General features: G+C 44.3%; 1 protein-coding gene across 14 annotated transcripts in view; it reads left to right on the top strand.

The window, feature by feature from the left end:
• The window catches only part of Ncam1 (neural cell adhesion molecule 1), a 299,405-nt gene that overhangs the window by 223,775 nt on the left and 55,783 nt on the right, over window positions 1–19,847 (top strand). For all 14 annotated transcript variants that reach the window (XM_013346210.2, XM_013346209.2, XM_005347291.3 and 11 more), the window contains exons 2-7: window positions 10,053–10,127; window positions 11,735–11,953; window positions 12,830–12,973; window positions 13,496–13,633; window positions 14,705–14,822; window positions 15,266–15,438. In XM_013346210.2, coding sequence (XP_013201664.1) covers window positions 10,053–10,127; window positions 11,735–11,953; window positions 12,830–12,973; window positions 13,496–13,633; window positions 14,705–14,822; window positions 15,266–15,438 — 867 coding nt within the window. The remainder of the gene's footprint in view (window positions 1–10,052; window positions 10,128–11,734; window positions 11,954–12,829; window positions 12,974–13,495; window positions 13,634–14,704; window positions 14,823–15,265; window positions 15,439–19,847) is intronic.

Raw genomic sequence — 19,847 nt, 5'->3', positions numbered from 1 at the left:
ACAGGTGTGCATCCACCACACGCAGGGAACAGGTGTGCACCCACCACACGCAGGGAACAGGTGTGCACCCACCACACCCAGGGAACAGGTGTGCACCCACCACGCCCAGGGAACAGGTGTGCATTCACTAGACGCAGGGAACAGGTGTGCACCCATCGCGCCCAGGGAACAGGTGTGCACTGACCATGCCCAGGGAACAGGTGTGCACCCACCACACTCAGGGAACAGTCCTTTACATACCAGTCTTCCAATAGAGAAGACAGCGGAGCATCCAGCTGGAGAAAATACAGCTCCTCTGGTCCTGTCCCTGGTGATGTCCACCAACAGCACTGAGCACAGAGCTGCATCTGCAGCAGGACAAGCTGCAGAAAAGCTTTGAGGCCAGGCCCATGGCTGGGAGGATAGGGTTCTGGGGGCACCTGGAGCAGCAGGAGAGTGGCCTTCTGGGCTCAGTACCTGTGGTTTTAGCCACTTCCCAGAATGAGGAAGGGCTCTGTCAGGGTAGCTGCTAGCCTGTGGTGTCTTCCTCTACCCATGCGCCCGTTTGCCAGCTCCTCCAGCAGAAAAGCAATCACCTGTCACCAAAGTTCATTTTGAGACTAACTCTATGTCAGTTTGTATCTAAAACAAGCATCCTGGAGCTGGGACATCCTGGATTCAATTCTGCTTCCTCGGTTTCTTCATCTTTCCAATAGGACAAAATACTACCAACCTCATGAGATTGTTGTAAAGATTAAATAAATTAAACATTTAATACAGAGCCTGGTCCACAATAACCGCATACATATTGTTGGATGTGTAGAATCTTTTACTTGACAGAAAAGAGATCTTGACAATTCTCTGCACTGGTTGTTTAAGGAGCATTAAGCTCTGTATCTTCAATAGCCCAGATGTGCATACAGCTATCAACACATAAGGACATTTTTGAAAGACACGGGCGATATCTAAAATTCTCAGGATGAAGTTGCATGCTAGCATTCTCTAACTTTCTATTTTCTCTGTGCAAAGAATACAACATCTGCAAACAACAGCTGGACAAACATTGAAAGATATAATCCCAGCTTCTTGCCATGTTAGCAAAAGTTGTTGGAAGGGAGCGATGGGTGGGGGAGCCCTCCTCATGTTGGTACCATTTTATGGCTGGAAGAAAGACTCCAATGAGTCATTTTCACCAAGGAAAAGTTTCAGAGAGCAGCCTAAGACTACATGATCAAAACATTCTGGGTGCCATACAAGAAGCCTGAACTTCATTAAAAAACAAAAAACAACAAAACAAACTTCCTCCGGAGGACTGGGTTGATGAGTCAGTGGGTAAGCGTGCATGCTGTGGAGTATGAGGACCTGAGATCAAATCCCCAACACCCATGTATAGAGCCAGGCATAGCTGGGCATGCCTATAATCTCAGCTTTAGATATGGGCAGATCTCTATCTATCTATCTATCTATCTATCTATCTATCTATCTATCTATCTATCTATCATCTATCTATATATATATATATTTATCTATCTACTCTCTCCATACACATATATTATACACATAACATATAAGTGAAAAATATCAGTCAATTAATTAATTAATAAAAAGTACCGCTGGGGTTGGGCTCATCAGGCAGATTATACAGCTCATCACAAACCTTTGTGAACCCATGTTGTTTTAGCTCAGCATCCAGAGCTATTTTCTCCATTTGGCCACCCTGGTTCTTTGGGGATGGAGATGAGGCTTAGGGTAAATCACATGAAGAGAAAACAGAACTAGCTACTGAGATACATAAAGAAAATAAGACAGAGAAGAAAAAAGCAGCCCTAGGTCAGGGGTCAAAATCTGCGGTCAATCCCAAGGCCTTCAAACTTCACTACAGCACATGAATTTTCTGCCTCTATTTTTTTTTCTGAGGATTAAATAAAAGAGTTGATGAGGGCATATCAGGTCCCTCCCAGAACTACCCCATTCGCTACTCACTGGCTCTATAATCCTGGCCCTCCACGATAGAGCAGGCTGAGAAGCCATGTTATAAATAGACCATGGTACAGCCCCTTGGCACACATAGACCAGGTTATACACTCCTTGGGGCGAGGAGTTCTGGAACACTCTTGTCCTCATATGTTATGCACTATAGGACACGGGGCTTCTGCCCACTCCAAAGGATTTTCCTCCCAGACTGGAAACTGGCCCTGGTGATACACTATAAGAATACTTCTGGCTCGATGCTTTAGCAAACACAGAAGATAGTAAAAGTTTCAGGGTATTTTAGGATGAGCAAATATGCTCTTTTTGATGGGCAGGCTGGATTCTCTCTTGGCTCAGTGCCGAATTGTGTGGCTTATGTCTCTGCTTGGTGTTCCTTTGGGAATTAGAGATGGCATTGGTGGTGGGAGTGAGAGACTGGAAACTGATTCTTACTTCTGAACAAACTGACCAGCATGTAGATTTTCTTGCTCTCTACTCAAAAGTGCAAAACCTGATGTAACCTGGAGTTATATTTTCTAGCTGCTAGGTAGTTTGGGGTCCAGCAACCACAGTTTTCAGCCATTATTTATATATGTGTGTGTGTATCTCCGAGTCTCTGATGTGTGTGTATGTGTGTGTGTATATACTGTGTATACTATGACAGCGTCATACAAACCTGGTCAGACAAACCTGCCTTATCAGCCCTTCCCTTCGACCTTGTTTGGTGACAGGATTTCTTATTGTCTGCCACTGCACATGTCAGCTGTAGGCCTCCCTCGCAAGCTTCAGGCTGTTGACTCTCTGGCCTCTGCCTCCCATCGCCATAGGAACACTGGGATTACAGATACACCTCCAGCTTTCCATGGGTCCTAGGAATCTGAGCTAAGGTCCTCACATTTGCACGGCAAGTGCTTACCCACTGAGCCATCAGCCCAATTCCATTATCTTTTTTCCAATAAAGTGAAACCATCTGGTTTTTAAAGTTAGAGCTAATAAGATGATAGTTTGACCCAACAAACTCAGGAAGCCAAGAGTTCTGAGGCTTACTGAACTCCAGAGGTCAAGAGGGCTGTAAGCATTAGAGAACTCGACCCCAGGTTCTGATTTGAAAACAGACCCATGAAATGGAACCAGCAGACAATTTTGCCTCATTCACAACAGCTCGGGTAATTTATTATGCTAAGAAATGGAGATGCTTGCTCTGACAAGTTGGCTTCTGTGATTTGGTTGCCAGAATTGCAAAGGATAGAATTTTTTGAATGGTGAGATCTATTCGATTAATCTTGGAGGCCTCTGTTGTTGTGATACTCAACATTGCTCTTCCTTGTTCCAACCTTATTGTATAAATGATGATGCTATAGAGCACTGATGATTTCTGAGGCCACGATCATTTTGTCACTTCCTCCACTGTCATGTTGGGTTGAATCATGAGAACTGGGGAGGGTAGAGGGACTTTTCACCAATACCACTTGTTGCATGGCTTTGAACAGATAACAATGTCAAGTTTGAATGGGTTTATTAAAATGCTAAGTTCTGGAAATCATCTCAGTTTAGGAACATAAAGAGCCCAGCGTCTCTTGCCAGTGAATTTGGTTTAAATCTGTCTGTACTATCAGCAGCCGGTCTGTGTGGCTTACCTTTACCCTAGGCGTTCCAGTTTCTCTATCCCACTGACTTAAATGTGAAACCATCTCTACTGTCCCTAACAGCCATCTTTTTCCTCTCTTCTAGTCTGAGGGTCTACTCTCACACATCAGCTGTGTTCAGATGCTCACAACCAGAAGAAACCCTGGCTATACCGAGAGGGTTCCTTCCCTGTCTACATTTTCTTCTGTCTTAGCAGAAACCCAGGGACCATGATCCTGTAGGAACATTACAAGGAAGGTTTTGAAGTGGCTTGGTTATAGATTCATCACCATTGACCTAGAAACCTAGTATATTACATCTGAATAGTCAATTTTAAACAGAAATTATATTGAAGTTTCTTGCTGGAAGATTAGCAGTGCTCATACAGTTTTTGGCTGATCCCAGTTCTGCTCTGAACCAGTAGTAAGCTCTGATGCTTCCAGTAGCAACTAAAATGTAGCCTTCCATGCTGATGCCATTCTACACAACAGGAAATCAAGATCTCTAAGAACATGTACGTTATAGTGCCTCTAAAATACCACTGGCTTTGGGGTTTATAATTGGGGTTCATTTTCTCCTGAACAGCTACTGCCAATAATAGCTCAAGACACAACTGTAGGACTGATATGAGTGACACCCCTGTACCATCAAGTAATTTATTAATCCAATTTCCCTTAAATGAGATAAATTTACTCATACCAAGTTTCTCTTCCAGCAGTACAAATCTTACATTCAGACTTATTCCATTAGTACACATATACAAATCTTACATTCAGACTTATCCCACTAGTACACATGTACACATTTGTATGAGCTCTCAGTGGTTGCATTGGGACATACACATAGACATAAACACATAGGTCAATAGACTTTGGAGATGTTAGCTATGATAGTATACAAGAAATGTCCACTGTCTCATTCCTGCTGTTACAAATATTATTGGATATTTTATTTATTTGTGATTGTAGGGGAAGTCTAGATCGTGTGTGTGTATGTGCGTGTGTGCATAACTATATAAAATATCTTTCTAAATCAGTTCAATACCCATATGAGGTCTATAGGGTCAGTGTGCTCATATAGAGATAAAGAATATGGACTTAGATTCACCTGCCAATCAACTCTGTTACTAAGTGTCTGACTGGAACCCAGACTGTCTCCTTAACTCTGGATCCTGAGTCCTTAACCACAACCTTCTCCTATTTAGCTCTTGTGACAATCCAAGCATCTAAGTTCAGTCTCTCTGCTGTTATAGACAAGAACACTGGAGCCAAGGTGAAGTGGTCCATCCGGAGCTCTGCTCAGTGTTTCCATTATTGTGTTTTGGCTCTGACTGAATTCAGTCTTTTCTAAACAGATACATTAATGCAAAAAGCAGAAATAGGCTGCCTATCCACATATTAGATCATTTAGGAAAGAAAATTTATTTTTAAGCCATAAAGGAAATCATTGCTTCCCTCCAACTGAAATAATCTCATTGGGAAGGTTATGCACAGAATAGACAAGTATTGGGAGCTTATTATGTGATTTTTTTCCCCATGTATTAATTCACATAACCTTTCCCAAGCTGTGGGTAGTTTTCTTTTCTCTGTTTTGCAGAGGAGGCACTGGGAAGTTAAATAGCTTGGCTATGGTCATACAGCTTACACGAGTCATACTAAGATTCGCCCTCCAGCAGATGGGCCAAACCTGGGCCTTAAGCACTCGGATGACTGCCACATTAGTTTGTTTGAGTTCCTTGTGTTTTTAGCAGGGAGCGTAAAATGTCACTGTCAGTAGGGGCTATGGATTCCTATGTCCCTGTCTTAGTTGTCTGAGGCTGGAATTTCAGCAACTATGATCACATGAAAAGACCCTCTAGTAATAGTTAGAAAAACAAAACCACATTTTCCCACGGAGGTGATTGCAAATGGCAAGATTTATGGTCGATTTCTAAAACAACAACTAATAAAATAAACATAAAAGCTACAATCAACACCTTTTTCAAAAATCCTTGGCCATTATTAAACAGGTTCTAGAAAAACCCCTTCATCATCTCGTACATACTCACTAAGCGGAGCAATCCTCCTCTCTCAAACTGATGAATCATAAAACATCCGTGGCCCTGGGCCCATTCACAGAAGCGGTCTCATTTTCTGTTGGCCAATGTCTTCATCACCTCCCAACAATGCTTTCAAGCGGTCACAGAGATCAAGTTCACTTTCTACCTGGAGCTCCTACATCACAAACACGTTACAATCAGAAAAGAAAACCTATAGAATCCAACTGCTGTGAGGAGATGCTGATTTAAGCGAAATCTATGAACCCCTCTGGAAATCAGGATAATTCTTTGCTGTCGCTTTACTTAGCAATATCCCCAACTCTCCCCATAAGTACCTTAGGATCGTTTATGAACTGAAATTTAATTCACTTTTCTTCAGTAACTATGACTTTATAGCATGCTTTTCCTAGGAAGTTGGGAGTTATAAAACATCTATCTACACCTAAAAGAGGAAGCATTGCTTCTAGGACATTCAACTGAAGAGAGAAGAAAAGAGAGAGAAAGGTTGAAAATGACAGATATATTTTAAAGCCAAGCACTCTCCCACAGACTTATTTCCATGAGACAAGGAGAAGTGGACCATTCTGTTCATTAAATGACAGAATCTTCTTTTAAAAATATTTGCTCACAGGGATTAGCGTAGTATGAGAGAAACAGCTGGAACTTTGGACTTTGTCACCGTGTGCTTGAATCTTGACCATTAGTCAAGGCCTTGAGCTTCTGCTCCCCATCTGTCAAATGGGAGTCATGATATTATCATCTGTGAGCAAAGAGGACAGTTGTCATTAACTACAGGGACATGGTGACAGCAATGTGACTGAAATATTTGTGTACAAAAATATCTAACCCATGATTTGGAGAGAGAGAAAGAACAATGAATGGGCGCTAACAGGTTACAATAAACCCATTTGGATGCTTCAAAAAAAAAAGTCAGTACTGGAGAGACAGTACTTGATCTGCAAGGATTCATGTGGAAAAGCCTAGTGTGGTGGTGTGTGCTTTATAATATCAGTGCTAGGGAAGTGAAGGCAGGTGGAACCGTGGGGCTTGCTGGCCAGCCAGGCTAACCTAACTAGATGAGCTCCAGGCCAATGGGAGATGCTATCCTCCAAAAGCAAAGTGGGTGGTTCCTGAATACACCTGAGAGTGACTTCTGGCCTACCCCAACACACATACACACACACACACACACACACACACACACACACACACACACACACAGAGAGAGAGAGAGAGAGAGAGAGGTGGGGGGGGAGAGGGAGAGGCTCAAAGTAGTTATAAAATGGGAACATATGAGCTGGAGCATTAGAATTAGATGATGTTTGTTCATTTGTTCATTCAGTCTTGGTTGAGTTGCTCATCACCTAAGTGAAGTATCTCAGTTTCCTCTCCTGCCAATGATGCAGCTCCCTCTGCCTGTCTTTTTCCTCTCTCAACGGTTAGTAGATTGGTATAATAACGAAATGGCCTTTGTAAACATGATAGCGCAGGCTATCTGCAAGTGGGCTTAACATGGCAATTACTGAACAATGTGATCCGGGCCGGCAAAGCCCACCCAGGTCCAGACACCTGAGGCCCGGAGCATTAATCTTCATCTGCAGCCTAGATGACAGTGTTTATGCAGAGAGACGGCTGAAGCAGAGCAGGGCATGGGACACGTGATTAGAGAGCGAATGCTTGCACACGTGGCTTTAAAGGTGTGCATTGTGTCCACTGAGGACATCGCCTTGCACACACAGCTAGAAGAAGGTGAGACACAATTCTGGAGATTTTATTGCAAACAATGAAAAGTAGCATGGGAGGTGTGGAGGGAAGGAGTTTACAGTTTACCACGGGGTTTCCACTTCTCGTTATTAGACCTTATATTTCAAGGTTTGGTGTATGCAGGAGAATAACCTGCCACTGACTATAGTCTAAAGCATCCAAATGTTGCTTGTTGAGTGTCTAGGCGCCTGTGTCCCAGCCCTGTCTGGTGTTTTGAGAGAGAAATCAGTCTCTTTTCCTTGTGTGCAAAGGGCCAGCAGTCTCCGTGGAAGGTTTCTGTTTTTAGAACTGATGATGAATGTGCGTGAGGGATCCCGTTAAGCTGGGAATTCCTTTGAAATTCTCATTTCTCTTTCTCTCTGCTGTCCATAGATAGATCCTGGCTACATTTGGGTCTGAAAGCTCTTCAGACTGACTCCCCCTTGAGAGTCATGTAATTTTTGAAAGGCGCTTTTTTTTAAAAGTGAAGGCTGTTTTTTCACTCAGAATAAGAATATTCTCCAGCAGGGAGGGTATTGAAGTAACGGGATCCATATGTTGAGGCCGCCAGCTAATGCTCAGCATATGGGCCGGCGAACTTTGCAGGCAGAAGTATGCCCCTGCTTTTAGGCAATGCCCTGGAAACTCCACAAAAGGATATTGCTCAGGTAAGTCATGTTTGGAAGCACAGCTTCAGGACTTCAAAGTATCATCCATTCCATGAAGTGTGAGGCACCAAAAACAATGGAAAAGCTTCTGATTGGCCCCAAGCTCTCAGAATAGCAGAGGGGCTCAAACCTGGGCTTTCTATACTCCCTAAGAAAATGGCCTTGCTAAGGGCTGTCATTCAGTATATTCAGATGGTTTCTTACATTCAGTGGGAATATCTTCCCTCCACAAAGATCACACTGCAAAGTGAGCTAGAACTGGGGAGAGCTAGGAGGCCTGGTCTCCACAACACAGACCTGTACCTAGAAATGACTGTAAAGAAATCATTTCATTGCTCCCCCACATCTGGAAAGTGAAAAGGCAGGTCAGGGTGATCTCTGAGACCCCTTCCCAATGTCACAGTGTGGAACTGAGCAGCATCTAAGTCCAGCTAGAGAGGAAGAGGAAAGCAACCCCAGCTGGTTGCATCTGGACCATGGACTCAGTCCTTGCCAGCATCATGTCCCAGTACAACTGTGTGTACCAAGGGCTAGGCACAGAAAGGTTGAGAGTGGGGAGGATGAATTCCTGGGTACGAATTAAGCCCTGATTCCCAGACTGGTTGAGAACAGCAAAGTGGAGGTGAAAACACACCCTAGATTGTTTACTATTTCCTCGCAGTCCAGGTTTTTGAAAGTGCCCAAGCTCAGCCTCTTAGCGGTAGAGGAGAGCTCAGCTGCCTCCTCTCCTTGACCCTGAACCCTTTTCCTTACCTCTTTCTTCCATTTTTTTTTTCCTCCATGTTGGCTCCACTTCACCCCTTTCCCTCTATAGCCTCTGCTGAATTTCTCTGGACCTGCCTTGTCAGGATGATTAGGAAAGCTGTACCCCAATACTCTGCCTTCCTCCTCCCCGTGTACTCCCTCTCCAGCCCCAGGCAGGCCTTTTGATCCCTGTATTCTGCTGAGCACAACTGTGGCCTCCTGTCTCATGAGCCCATACTCAGAGCTGCAGCACCAGCCCTGCCTGCAAGCCGGTCACCATGGCAACGAGCTTTCCCTCCATTATACTGTGAACAGAAAATGGCTGTTGGAAAGAAGAGCTCAGTGTCTCTATGACCCAACCTGGGTTTTTATCGGAGGGTGGAGGGAAGGGCTGGTGCTTGCTTCGTAATGGCTCTGAGGAGCTCTGTCTGTAGAACCCGATGTGTAATCGCCTTCGCCTTTTAGATTTACTTAAAGAGAGCAGGGGCAGAAGGAAGCTGGTTTCAATTGAATAAAGAATTCTGCTTCCCTATCCTAAAACTGTGTTTTTATGAACAGTCGTTATCTGCTCTAAGGAGATAAACGAGAAGCGGAATGAAGCGGGCATTGGTGAGATCTGGTGTTATGTATTTTTTTCTTAATCAGTACCATGGGAAGACTGAGCGTATGGATATTCAAATAAAAATGCAGGGAAAGTAGCCCCAGGAATGCAAAGAATCCCACGAAGCCCAGGCTGTGGGGTTTCAGAAGCACAGTAGACTAGCTGACCGTTCTGATCCTTATTTCCATCTCCGGAGATAGGTGTGATGGTTCTGTGTTGCAGGGCAATGCAGACTCTCATCAGCACCCCTGCTTTAGAATGGGGCTGATGCGCTGTGACCAAGCATGGCAGCACAGGGAGTGGGCAAGCTAACCCTATGCATGGTTCTGGGGTGACAAGCTGCCTGTCCTAGAGACACTTCAGACTGACACCCAAAAGGAACTGGCTGGCCGGCTCTTTCTGTGAATACAAAACATAGCTGGCCCAGGGGACCCTTCCGCTCTTGACAGCAGATAGCATGTAGGAGTGATCTGGGCTGTATCTACTTCTGGCTACAGGGTAAAGTCACTTTGATAGTGGCAAGTTCTCAGAAGCCAAATAAACCTCATAGTCTTTTTTTTTTTTAAAGCTGAGTTTGAAAATCCCATTTTTTGAATGAATGCTGTGGGGTTTGATCTCAAGTTTTTAAAGGTGGGTTTGAACTCAACTTTTTCCTTTTCTTTCTTTTCTATTTTTTTTTCAGCTTCCCTGCAAGTGGATATTGTTCCCAGCCAGGGAGAAATCAGCGTTGGAGAATCCAAATTCTTCCTGTGCCAAGGCAAGTGTCTTGGGTCCCATCACATTCCAAAGCTTGCCTCCAAAATCCATTGCTCAGAGAGGAAGCTGGGGATGCCAGACCTAGAATTCTGGCCACTGTTCTCCTCTAGGTCAGCAGCGTAACCATTCCAAACCATGCTCAGAGATTTTCTCTTCATAGTGAAGAGAAACACTGTCTATATTTCTGCTTGACACTAGGGCATCTCAAAGGGGTTTGTAGGAAAACCAGCATATACCCCACAGAGTGAATCATCTCAGGTCTTGTATCTTGTTTCTTGTCTGTAGCCAGTTCTGGAATGCAGAATAAATTTAGAAAAAAAAATGCCTCTATAGATCAGGTTAAGGTTCATTTCTTAGAATAACTCAGACCTTGAAAAGTCAAGGTTTTGAAAGTCCATTGAGGATGAGTGCCACTGGTTGGGGAGACACATATCTTGGTTTTCTACAACCGATTTGTCCTGTCCATCCCCATCACACATGCGCACAACACTGGGATATATCAGGGCTGGCATTCTTATTGCTTCCTTAGGAAATATACCCTGATCATAAGTAGGAAACATCCAGGGGAGGAGAGTACGTGGAATTAGGCTTCGAGGCATTTGCAGATGACATGCCTGGGATTTGGAATGTAACAGAAACAGGAATGAACCGAACTAGGTGTGAGCCGCGACATTTAACAAGCAGCTTTGGGTGGAAAGAAGCTTTAATTGCCACCACGATTTGCATCTGATCAGAGGGCTGTGGCCGATGGAAACATTTTCTCCAGCTCTGCCATCATTACTGCAGTTTCAGTGAGCTGAAGATAGCGCCTTAGTGCCCACAGCACATCTTGCAAATTGTGATATTTATTGAAAACGTGATGGACCCCAAAAGGAAGATCGCATGTCTATACCAAACATCTCTATAGGGCTAGGCAATGCAGGCTGGTAACCACACATAGGTAGTAGGACAAAGAAGGAACGTTGGCTTGGAGAGCCCTTCACTCTGACTCAACCTTGCTTTTAGGCAGCTGAGTAATCGTAGTGCCCCTCACAGGTGCCCAGAAAGAGAGGCGTTGCTGATATTCTGTCTCCTCAGAGCATATAAGGGATTGTCTGGGCAATAGGCATCAGAATGTCACTCATACAGTTGCTGAAGTCAAAATGGCTGGAATCTTACCTCTTGGATTACCCAGTTTCTCTTATATTAAACTCAGATGACCAGTATCCACCCTCTACATCCTGTTCAATTGGTTCAGGTCAACTAAGTCTTGGAACCCAGGTCTCATATAAAATAACCCCTCTTTATTTCCCATCCCATAATATACATTCGTCTCTAACTTAGTGCATGGGGCATAGTAGGTTCACAGCAAATATTGTCCTTCCCGAAGGACAGGACCACTAAAAACCATGACAGGCACATGTAGCTGGTGAATTCTTTCAACTCTAGGAGATGTTATGACATAATTAAACAGACACAGAACAGAGCTGCAAAAGGTTTGATGATAGAGATCCCTTTCCTGCCTTCCGGTCTTTGCCATGAGGAGCTCTTACTAGGTAGCCACTGATACTCCGGAAGAGATTAATCTTCTTACATTCTGTGTTCTGAAAGTAATCTCTTCCTCCTTAGTGGCAGGAGAAGCCAAAGATAAGGACATCTCCTGGTTTTCCCCGAACGGGGAAAAGCTGAGCCCAAACCAGCAGCGGATCTCGGTGGTGTGGAATGATGACGACTCCTCCACGCTCACCATCTACAACGCCGATATCGATGATGCCGGCATCTACAAGTGTGTGGTCACTGGCGAGGACGGCACCCAGTCTGAGGCCACTGTCAACGTGAAGATCTTCCGTAAGAACCCCATGTGTACTCTTCACTCCCACCCTTGTTAGAAAGAAACATGGGTGTGTAGCAAAAGCAGAGAGATGACAACAGGAGGACCAATAAGGGTCTGTTCCGAAATGTTAGGAGTTCTGGTATATTCTCAAATGGTTCATCGTTGGCCTAGAATGCATAAGGCTGGTTTTCACTGGTCATATGAGTCTACATTCCCACTGTCCTCCATGCCAGAAACTACACAGTTCCTAAAGGGCTCCCATGGGTTCCTCCATGACTTCTAAGTGATAATGATAGACATACAGTTTAGGTTTTCCCATTTTTAATCCCATTTCCTTTGCTGGTGATGCAGACCGAAGACCTAGTGAGATGGGGTATTATATGCAAATACTTGATACTGCTCAGAAAAGGTAGTTTCAATTGCCACTGGAAGCCAGCCTGGCAGTGACATCTCATTGCCTTCTTACTACACATAGTGCTGGCTCAAGTCACGATAGGTGACAGCTAGCAGGTAGGTGTCGAGCAGCATAGCATTTATTGCCATTCAGTGTGCTCTCATTCTTCGGAATTCTCTCTGTTGTAAGGAAGTTAGGGTGGGGTCAGAGTGGAAGACCAAAAAATAACCAGTGACCCTCACTGTCACTGTAGGATAGATGTGACACTCACCACTGTACCCGTGTGTATCATCACTACAGCAGGGAGTCCATTCCCCTCTAGAGACCCCTTAATGCTAACTGCTCTGCCTTCATCCAAGACCCAGTACTGAGCTGAGTAGGAGCCCCTCCTCTACCACTATATTGTGGGTGGAAACTGGCCTGGGATTGAAATCAGGCAGCACAGTTCTACGAGATGGTATGGTTTCCTCACTCTGCTCCTCATGCTGCCTTTCAGAGAAGCTCATGTTCAAGAATGCACCAACCCCACAGGAGTTCAAGGAAGGGGAAGATGCGGTAATTGTGTGTGATGTGGTCAGCTCTCTGCCCCCAACCATCATCTGGAAACACAAAGGCCGTGACGTTATCCTGAAAAAAGATGGTAAGACCTAAGTTCTCATGAGCTATCTGGTCTCCTAGATTTCTACCCCTGGGAGAGATATTCCATCTAAACACAGATTCACGAGCTTAGAACCCACATGCAAATTATTGGACCCAAATAGATATATATCTGTAACTGGTATGTTCGGGCATCTGGTTGTCTCTCCAGAGCAGAAGACATATCCCTAGTAGACTTATCTCATCTGTATTTATGGTCCAGTGGTTACTTCTCTCATTTCAGTCTAAAACCCAACCCTGAAGATAAGAAAAAGGACAAGATAGCCAGCTTGTGTCACGTGTCTGTAATCCCAGCATGCAGAAACTGATAGGAGTAATGGCTACATGTTTGAGGCTATCCTGGCCTACATAGTGCGTTCCAGACCAGAATCAACTACATGGTGAAACTCTGTCTCATAAACAACAAAACCAATAAAAGGCTAGAGCAGGAGGCCCAACTGCTTGCTTCCCTGATTGTGGAGTTTACTTACTGACCTTGGATGAACCTGCCTCTTGTCTCTTGCAGTCCGGTTCATAGTCCTGTCCAACAACTACCTGCAGATCCGGGGCATCAAGAAGACAGATGAAGGAACTTACCGCTGTGAGGGCAGAATCCTGGCCCGGGGGGAAATCAACTTCAAGGACATTCAGGTCATTGTAAATGGTGAGGAGATCTGTCCTTCCCATTCTCTCCATTGCTACAACCAGGGTTCCCTGAGACCTCTCTTCCTGTTCCTCTTGGGTATAGACCTGTTCTGACTCATTTCTACATCTCAACAGAATTTCTTTCCACTATCATAACCTCTGGGGGGGGGGGATTAATGTGTTAATTTTTACATTAACACACTAGTTTTTGGTGTCTTCCCTCAATTGTAGATATTAAATGCCCTTCATTGCAGGACTAAAACCTTTCCCTGTTGCACTAATAAATCCCTCTTCATTCCTAGTGTCCTTGGTGTTATCATCATTAGGAAGTTAGTCTCCTTGGTTTGATGGGCAGAGAAAATATTGCAATCAATTCAGATCTCAGAATAGTGAACATCATGGTCCGTGGGCTTATTAATCTTAATTTGCAATGTCAAATAAACACACCCGTAGCATCGATCTGCCACTTGCAAGATGTTTACAGGAAATTATAATGTCAGTACTAAGAAAATAAGTAAATCGCATTTGAATTGTTTTGGTTATCGATATGTGCTTTCTTGCCAAGCTCTCCCCCTCTTGTCCCTTCAGTAGAAACACTTTGTGCATGAAATTGTTTATGACAGATGCAGAGAAATGCCACTCTGCCGAGCTCTGTTTTTCAGACGCATACCAACCTGAAAACCACCAGGAACTGCGTTTTCTAACTTTTGCCCGGCACGGAGAGCCTCCTTTTAACATTGAGTCCCCCGCCTTCATAGTTATATAGCATATATTGATTAAGAAAAAAACACCATAACAAATAGCCACAATAAATCAAATACCACATGAACATGAGTTAAGAGGTAATATAATGGCTAGAGTCTTAAAAAACAAGAATGCACATTTGTGGGCAAAGTTTTGGTAGGTTTCCATTAATTATTTAGAATGCCATGCGAATTTAGATCACTTACACTGACTCTGTAGCTGTCCAGGTCTCTTAAACCCCAGGTGGTGACTCTGTGGCCCCCCTGGCCTCCAAATGCCTCTTCTCAGGGCCATCGGGTAGTTTTAAGTTGTATACATCTGCCCCTGACATTCTTCTTTCCTTCAGTACCGCCCACCGTCCAGGCCAGACAAAGCATCGTGAATGCCACTGCCAACCTGGGCCAGTCTGTCACCCTGGTGTGTGATGCTGATGGCTTCCCGGAACCTACCATGAGCTGGACAAAGTAAGAAACTGGCTTGTGTCCTTGTGTCATGGGTGAGAAGAGATGGGCATCCACAGAACCCATTGTCTGTGGGGTTTCCAGTGGCATGAGTATGGGCTTCCTAACATATCAGGGTGCAGGGTTCTTCTCTGGGAAGTTCTCTTGTTCTGTGTCTTTGGTTACTGTTTCATTTTCAGTCTTATGGGGGCAGGTCCAGAGGGTGTGACTTGTGAAGCTTTGAAACCTTTGTGAAAGATATTGACAGCCTTTGCACAGGCTTGGAAGATTGGGGAGAGGCATTAAAAAAAAGCATAAAACAGGAAATGCTACTTAGAGGTCTTCCCCCTTTATGTAGACGGAGCCTGTCCCATCAGCGCAGTCTGTGTTCTGTGGAAACTGACTGGACATGAACCTCTTAACCCCATGCCCAGAATCATCACCCTTTGCATTTCCGAACTATGTAGGGATGGAGAACCCATAGAAAACGAGGAAGAGGATGATGACAAGCACATCTTCAGCGATGACAGTTCTGAGCTGACGATCAGGAACGTGGACAAAAATGACGAGGCTGAGTACGTCTGCATTGCTGAGAACAAGGCTGGCGAGCAGGATGCATCCATCCACCTCAAGGTCTTCGGTAGGTACAGTGCAATGTGGGTCAAGGTCACAGTTCAGGCTCAATCCCTCCTACAGTTCACACTCTGCCCATCTGTAAGGCATGCCCAGACTACCATGGCATACATCCCAAAGGCAACCATTTGCTTCCCGTTCTGACACCTCAGCCCTAGTCCAGAAAATCATTCCATAACACAGTCTTCTAGCTGGTCTTCTTGCTCCCCATCTGGGCTCCCCGCAATCTTTTCTACTCATGGTAGTCAGAACGGTCTCCGTGCCAATCCTCTTTCCAAGATCCCTGTTGCAACTGAAGTAAAGGCCAGGCTAGTCCCATGGTCCAGTGCACCCTAACCCTGCCTTGTACCCTTGTTCTAGTTTTTCTTCCCTCTGCTCCGTGGAGAAAGCTCTCCAGTGCCACCAGCCTCCTTTCTGTCTCTTCCTCACACCAAGCTAATTCCCTGTCTCAGTGTCCCCTCTCTCAGGGACATTGCTTTGGAGACTACCCTGCTTGCCGTACCGTTGCCCAAGACAGACCAGCTGTGAGTGGCCTTCCTGTTACCGTCAGCTCAAGCACATTTCCATTAGTCCTCCTCACCCGGCCTCTTCTACTGCCTCTCCGCATCCAAGCTGCCACTTGACTGACTATCCTCAGGACTCACGGTTTCTTCTCTAGGCACCTAACAATTCCTGTACTAATCCTCTTGACGTGTTTGGTTTGGGGGAATGGCTTCTCTTCAGTCTCCATTGCATTCAAAGTGTATTGGGAGCATGCTGGCTGTCTTACACGTTGCGTTATCCCTGGTTCTCAAAACAGCTCTAGATCTCGGGATACCTTGCCTGATGGGTTGCCTTATCACTTTTTGGTTTTTTTTTACTTTTTTTACTGGCATGTGTGCCACTGTGCATCATAGAAAGTCATAGAAAAGACTACCATGTCTCCATCTGCTTTGTCCTTATAAATTCAGCAAACTTCCAGGCATTTCAGAACTGAAACATGTTTTTGGTCTCTTGGTGCAAAATGGGATTTGTTGCCAAAAAAAAAAAAATGTGTACTTTACTGGCTTTCAAAGATCTCTGCTTATCTGTCTAAAAAGCACAGATAAACTTGTACACTGTAGACCCTGCTGGTGAGCACAAGGCTGGAGAGGCTTCTCTGGTGCCTGCCCCTCCCAGGTAGCAAAGTGCACACATAGGCGCCAGTGTTGGGACCTTCATGGTTAGCCTGATGGAGAGAACTGTCTGTAAACACACTGTTGAAAACCAGGTGCTTTTATGCCAATGGTCCTGGTAATCACAGATGAGCCTTCTCTATTCATTGATGACAGTTACAAATAGGTCATGGGAAGGAACACAAAACTTCATGAAAAGCCTGCTTACGTGTAGGTGCATGTGTTTGCATATATATGTGCATACAGCTGCATGTATGTTGGTGGAGACTGCTCATTCATTCCAGTTGCCTTGATCCAAAATATTCACACGGAAACTGCATTCATTACAACACTGCTTGGCTAATGACTTAAGCATATTGCTAGCGAACTCTTATATCTTTGGTTAACCCATTTCTATTAATCTGTGTATTGCCACATGGCTGTGGCTTACCTGCAAGGTTCCAGTGCCGCTGTTTCTGGCAGCAGCTACCTGGCTTCTCCCTGACTCTGCCTTCTTTCAGTTTTATTTCCCCTGCCTAGCTCTATTCTGCCATATCACAGGCCAAAGCAACTTCTTTATTAACCAGTGGCAATAAAACATATTCACAGCATACATCGTCTCCCACATTACATGTACATGTCCATGAGGACGGAAACCAAAGGTCAACCTTGGGTGTCATTCCTCAGGGGCTGTCCACCTTGTCGGGAAGATAGGGTTGTCGTTAAGCTGCTGGGGAGCAGTCTGTCTTCACCTCCCTAAGTGCTGGGATTATAAATATGGCCAACTGTACCTAGGGCTGCTTTTTTTTTATGTGAGTCTGAGGATCAGAGTAAGATTCTAACATTTGCGAACACTTTACTGACTGAGTTGTCTTCCCAGTCCATAAAAAAATAAAAACACCATTCTCAATGGTGTTTTCTCTCTACTTCAAATTAATCAACCCCCCTATTCTGTTTTCGAGATTGTACAGAAGGGCAGGTGCATTTGTTAATTTATCCCTTCATTTAAGAACTATTGAGCGCCTTTGCAGCTAGATAGAGTGGCTAGAGCGATAAGTAGAATTGGACTCTGAGAAGCACAAAGATAGAGATAAACATATAAACATACAGAAGAGAATAGATAGTGTCAATCAGCACCATCCACGTGAGTGCTTACTGTGAACCCAGCCACTGCCAAGTTTAAAATAAAATATCATGGAGTCTGTTCCCATCAGTAGATTCACAAGCATGTGTAGATGTCCAACACTGACATTTTAAGTGACAGCCCCCTATAATGACTCCATAGCAACAGCACAATGTTGTTTTATAGGAAAGATTTCCTACCCTCTGTGGCATCAGTTAGTCATCAAAACGATGCACCACTTCATTCTGAATGGTGGGACAAATGCTTCAGGCATTGCTTAGAAGACACATGCTATGCTGCCTGGGAGCTGCCCGGCTGGCTCACACATATGCCTTCAGCACCTCGGAGAGTTGGCAGGAGCAGTTGAATAATGGAAGGAATAGCCATTAGTTCATGTGACTGATGCATGACCCTTGTAAGAGGGAGATGATCCCGGGATAAAGTTTCCTCTCTTGTCTCTGGGGAACTTTCAAAGCATTGTTCCCATAAAGTAACGATAATAACAATACCCAGCCCAGAAGGAGTGTTTGTTCCATACCTTGCCACATAACCACAAATTAGCTTCTGCAGTCCTCATCACAGCGCCCTGAGGCAGACTCGATTATTGCTCCTGTTTTACAAATGAGGACAGAGAGCTCAAGTGCTCCTCATAAGGAACCGTGATTCAAAGCAAAACCATGGCTTCTTGGTTTGCACCCTGGAAAAGCAGTGATGGCTACATCCATGCGGTCCATCAGTAATGTGCTAAATCTGCCTGCATAGGAAATGGATAGAAATGGGAGAAGCAGCATGCTGTCCCTCGACCATGATACTGCGCACAGGTTCTCGAGATACTTTCTACTTGACAGTCCTTCTTAACCTGAGAATTTTTTAAACAGCCTTAGTTTACAACTATGATTATGGTATGCATATACTTTTCCACTTATTAGAAACCAAAAGCATATTTGCATACCAATGAGATGGGTATGCTTGTCTATTTAATAAGGAATTAAACCTTGGCCGAATATTTGATATTACAGAACACAAAATGTCTTCAGTTTTCTTCGGTGTTGCTTGATGTTTTTGTTTACAGTCATCGATGCTGAGAACACCACTTTGCATAAATACACAGTACAAAATGGCAGAAATTTGTTTCGGACCATTTCAAAAATTGTTGGAAATTCTGTCTCCAGTCCCAAGCCAAAACTCATTGAATAATTTTTTTTGTGCGCAACTCAAGTCAGCAACTCAAACAGCAATTTTTAAAATCAAGCATTTGAACACAATACTATTCAAAGATACTAATTTGATACTTACATGCTGAGGAAGGGTGGTAGGAAAATATTTGAAGTCATTGTTTTCCATAATTAAGCCATTATGTCTCTGTAAGAGCAGAAAACTTTGCATGTGTAGTAAAAACACTACAATTCATAGCATACAATAGTCTTGAATCTGAGCCCAAGGCTTTGCAGCCAGTGTTTGTTGACATTGTGTGGTGGGATGGCATATACACGCTGAGTGTTCAGAACCAAGGCTGCGGTGAAGTCACACAATCCAACGTGGGCAAGCACTGCCAGAAGCAACTTAGATCCACTGTGCATTTGATTTTGAATTAATTTCTGGTATTTTCACGTCCAGATACATTTTCCTATGGCCAAACTTTTTCATGACTTCTGCTTTGCAATTGGGTAACTTCACAGGGTCATAACCCAGCATCTAAGAAGCTGCCCTGTGAAACATACTCAGCTCTATCATGGATAGATAAGAATAGCGCTTGTTCCTCTTCCAGGCCCGTTCAGTGGCAATGATTGACTCGGGCAGGAAGGACAGGTAGCAAATGAGGAGTCTTACGGGGCCATGGGAGAATGAACAGGATGGATAAGGCCAGACGAAGTAGTAAGGAAGAGAAATGAGGATGGAGAAACAGGCAAGAGAGGGTTTGTTTCCCCAGTCTTTATCCTGAATGGACACAGTCATCCCTTCATCCCTGTGCATCTGCATCTGTACACACACCACAATTTCTTTCCCAAGACTGTTAGAGTATTCTCTAGACAGCACAGTGGGGCAAAAAAAAAAAAAAAGGACAGGTGGCTGGGCTCTTAAAGAGGTCAGCAAGGAAAACATGGACCTGTAACAATTGTGTCAAATCCAGAATCAGAATTTTCTTCAGTGCTGCAAGGA

The sequence above is a fragment of the Microtus ochrogaster genome, chromosome 5 (genome assembly GCF_000317375.1).
Source record: "Microtus ochrogaster isolate Prairie Vole_2 chromosome 5, MicOch1.0, whole genome shotgun sequence".
In the NCBI taxonomy this organism is placed as follows: Eukaryota; Metazoa; Chordata; class Mammalia; order Rodentia; family Cricetidae; genus Microtus; species Microtus ochrogaster.
This window is presented reverse-complemented; position numbering and strand designations above follow the sequence as displayed.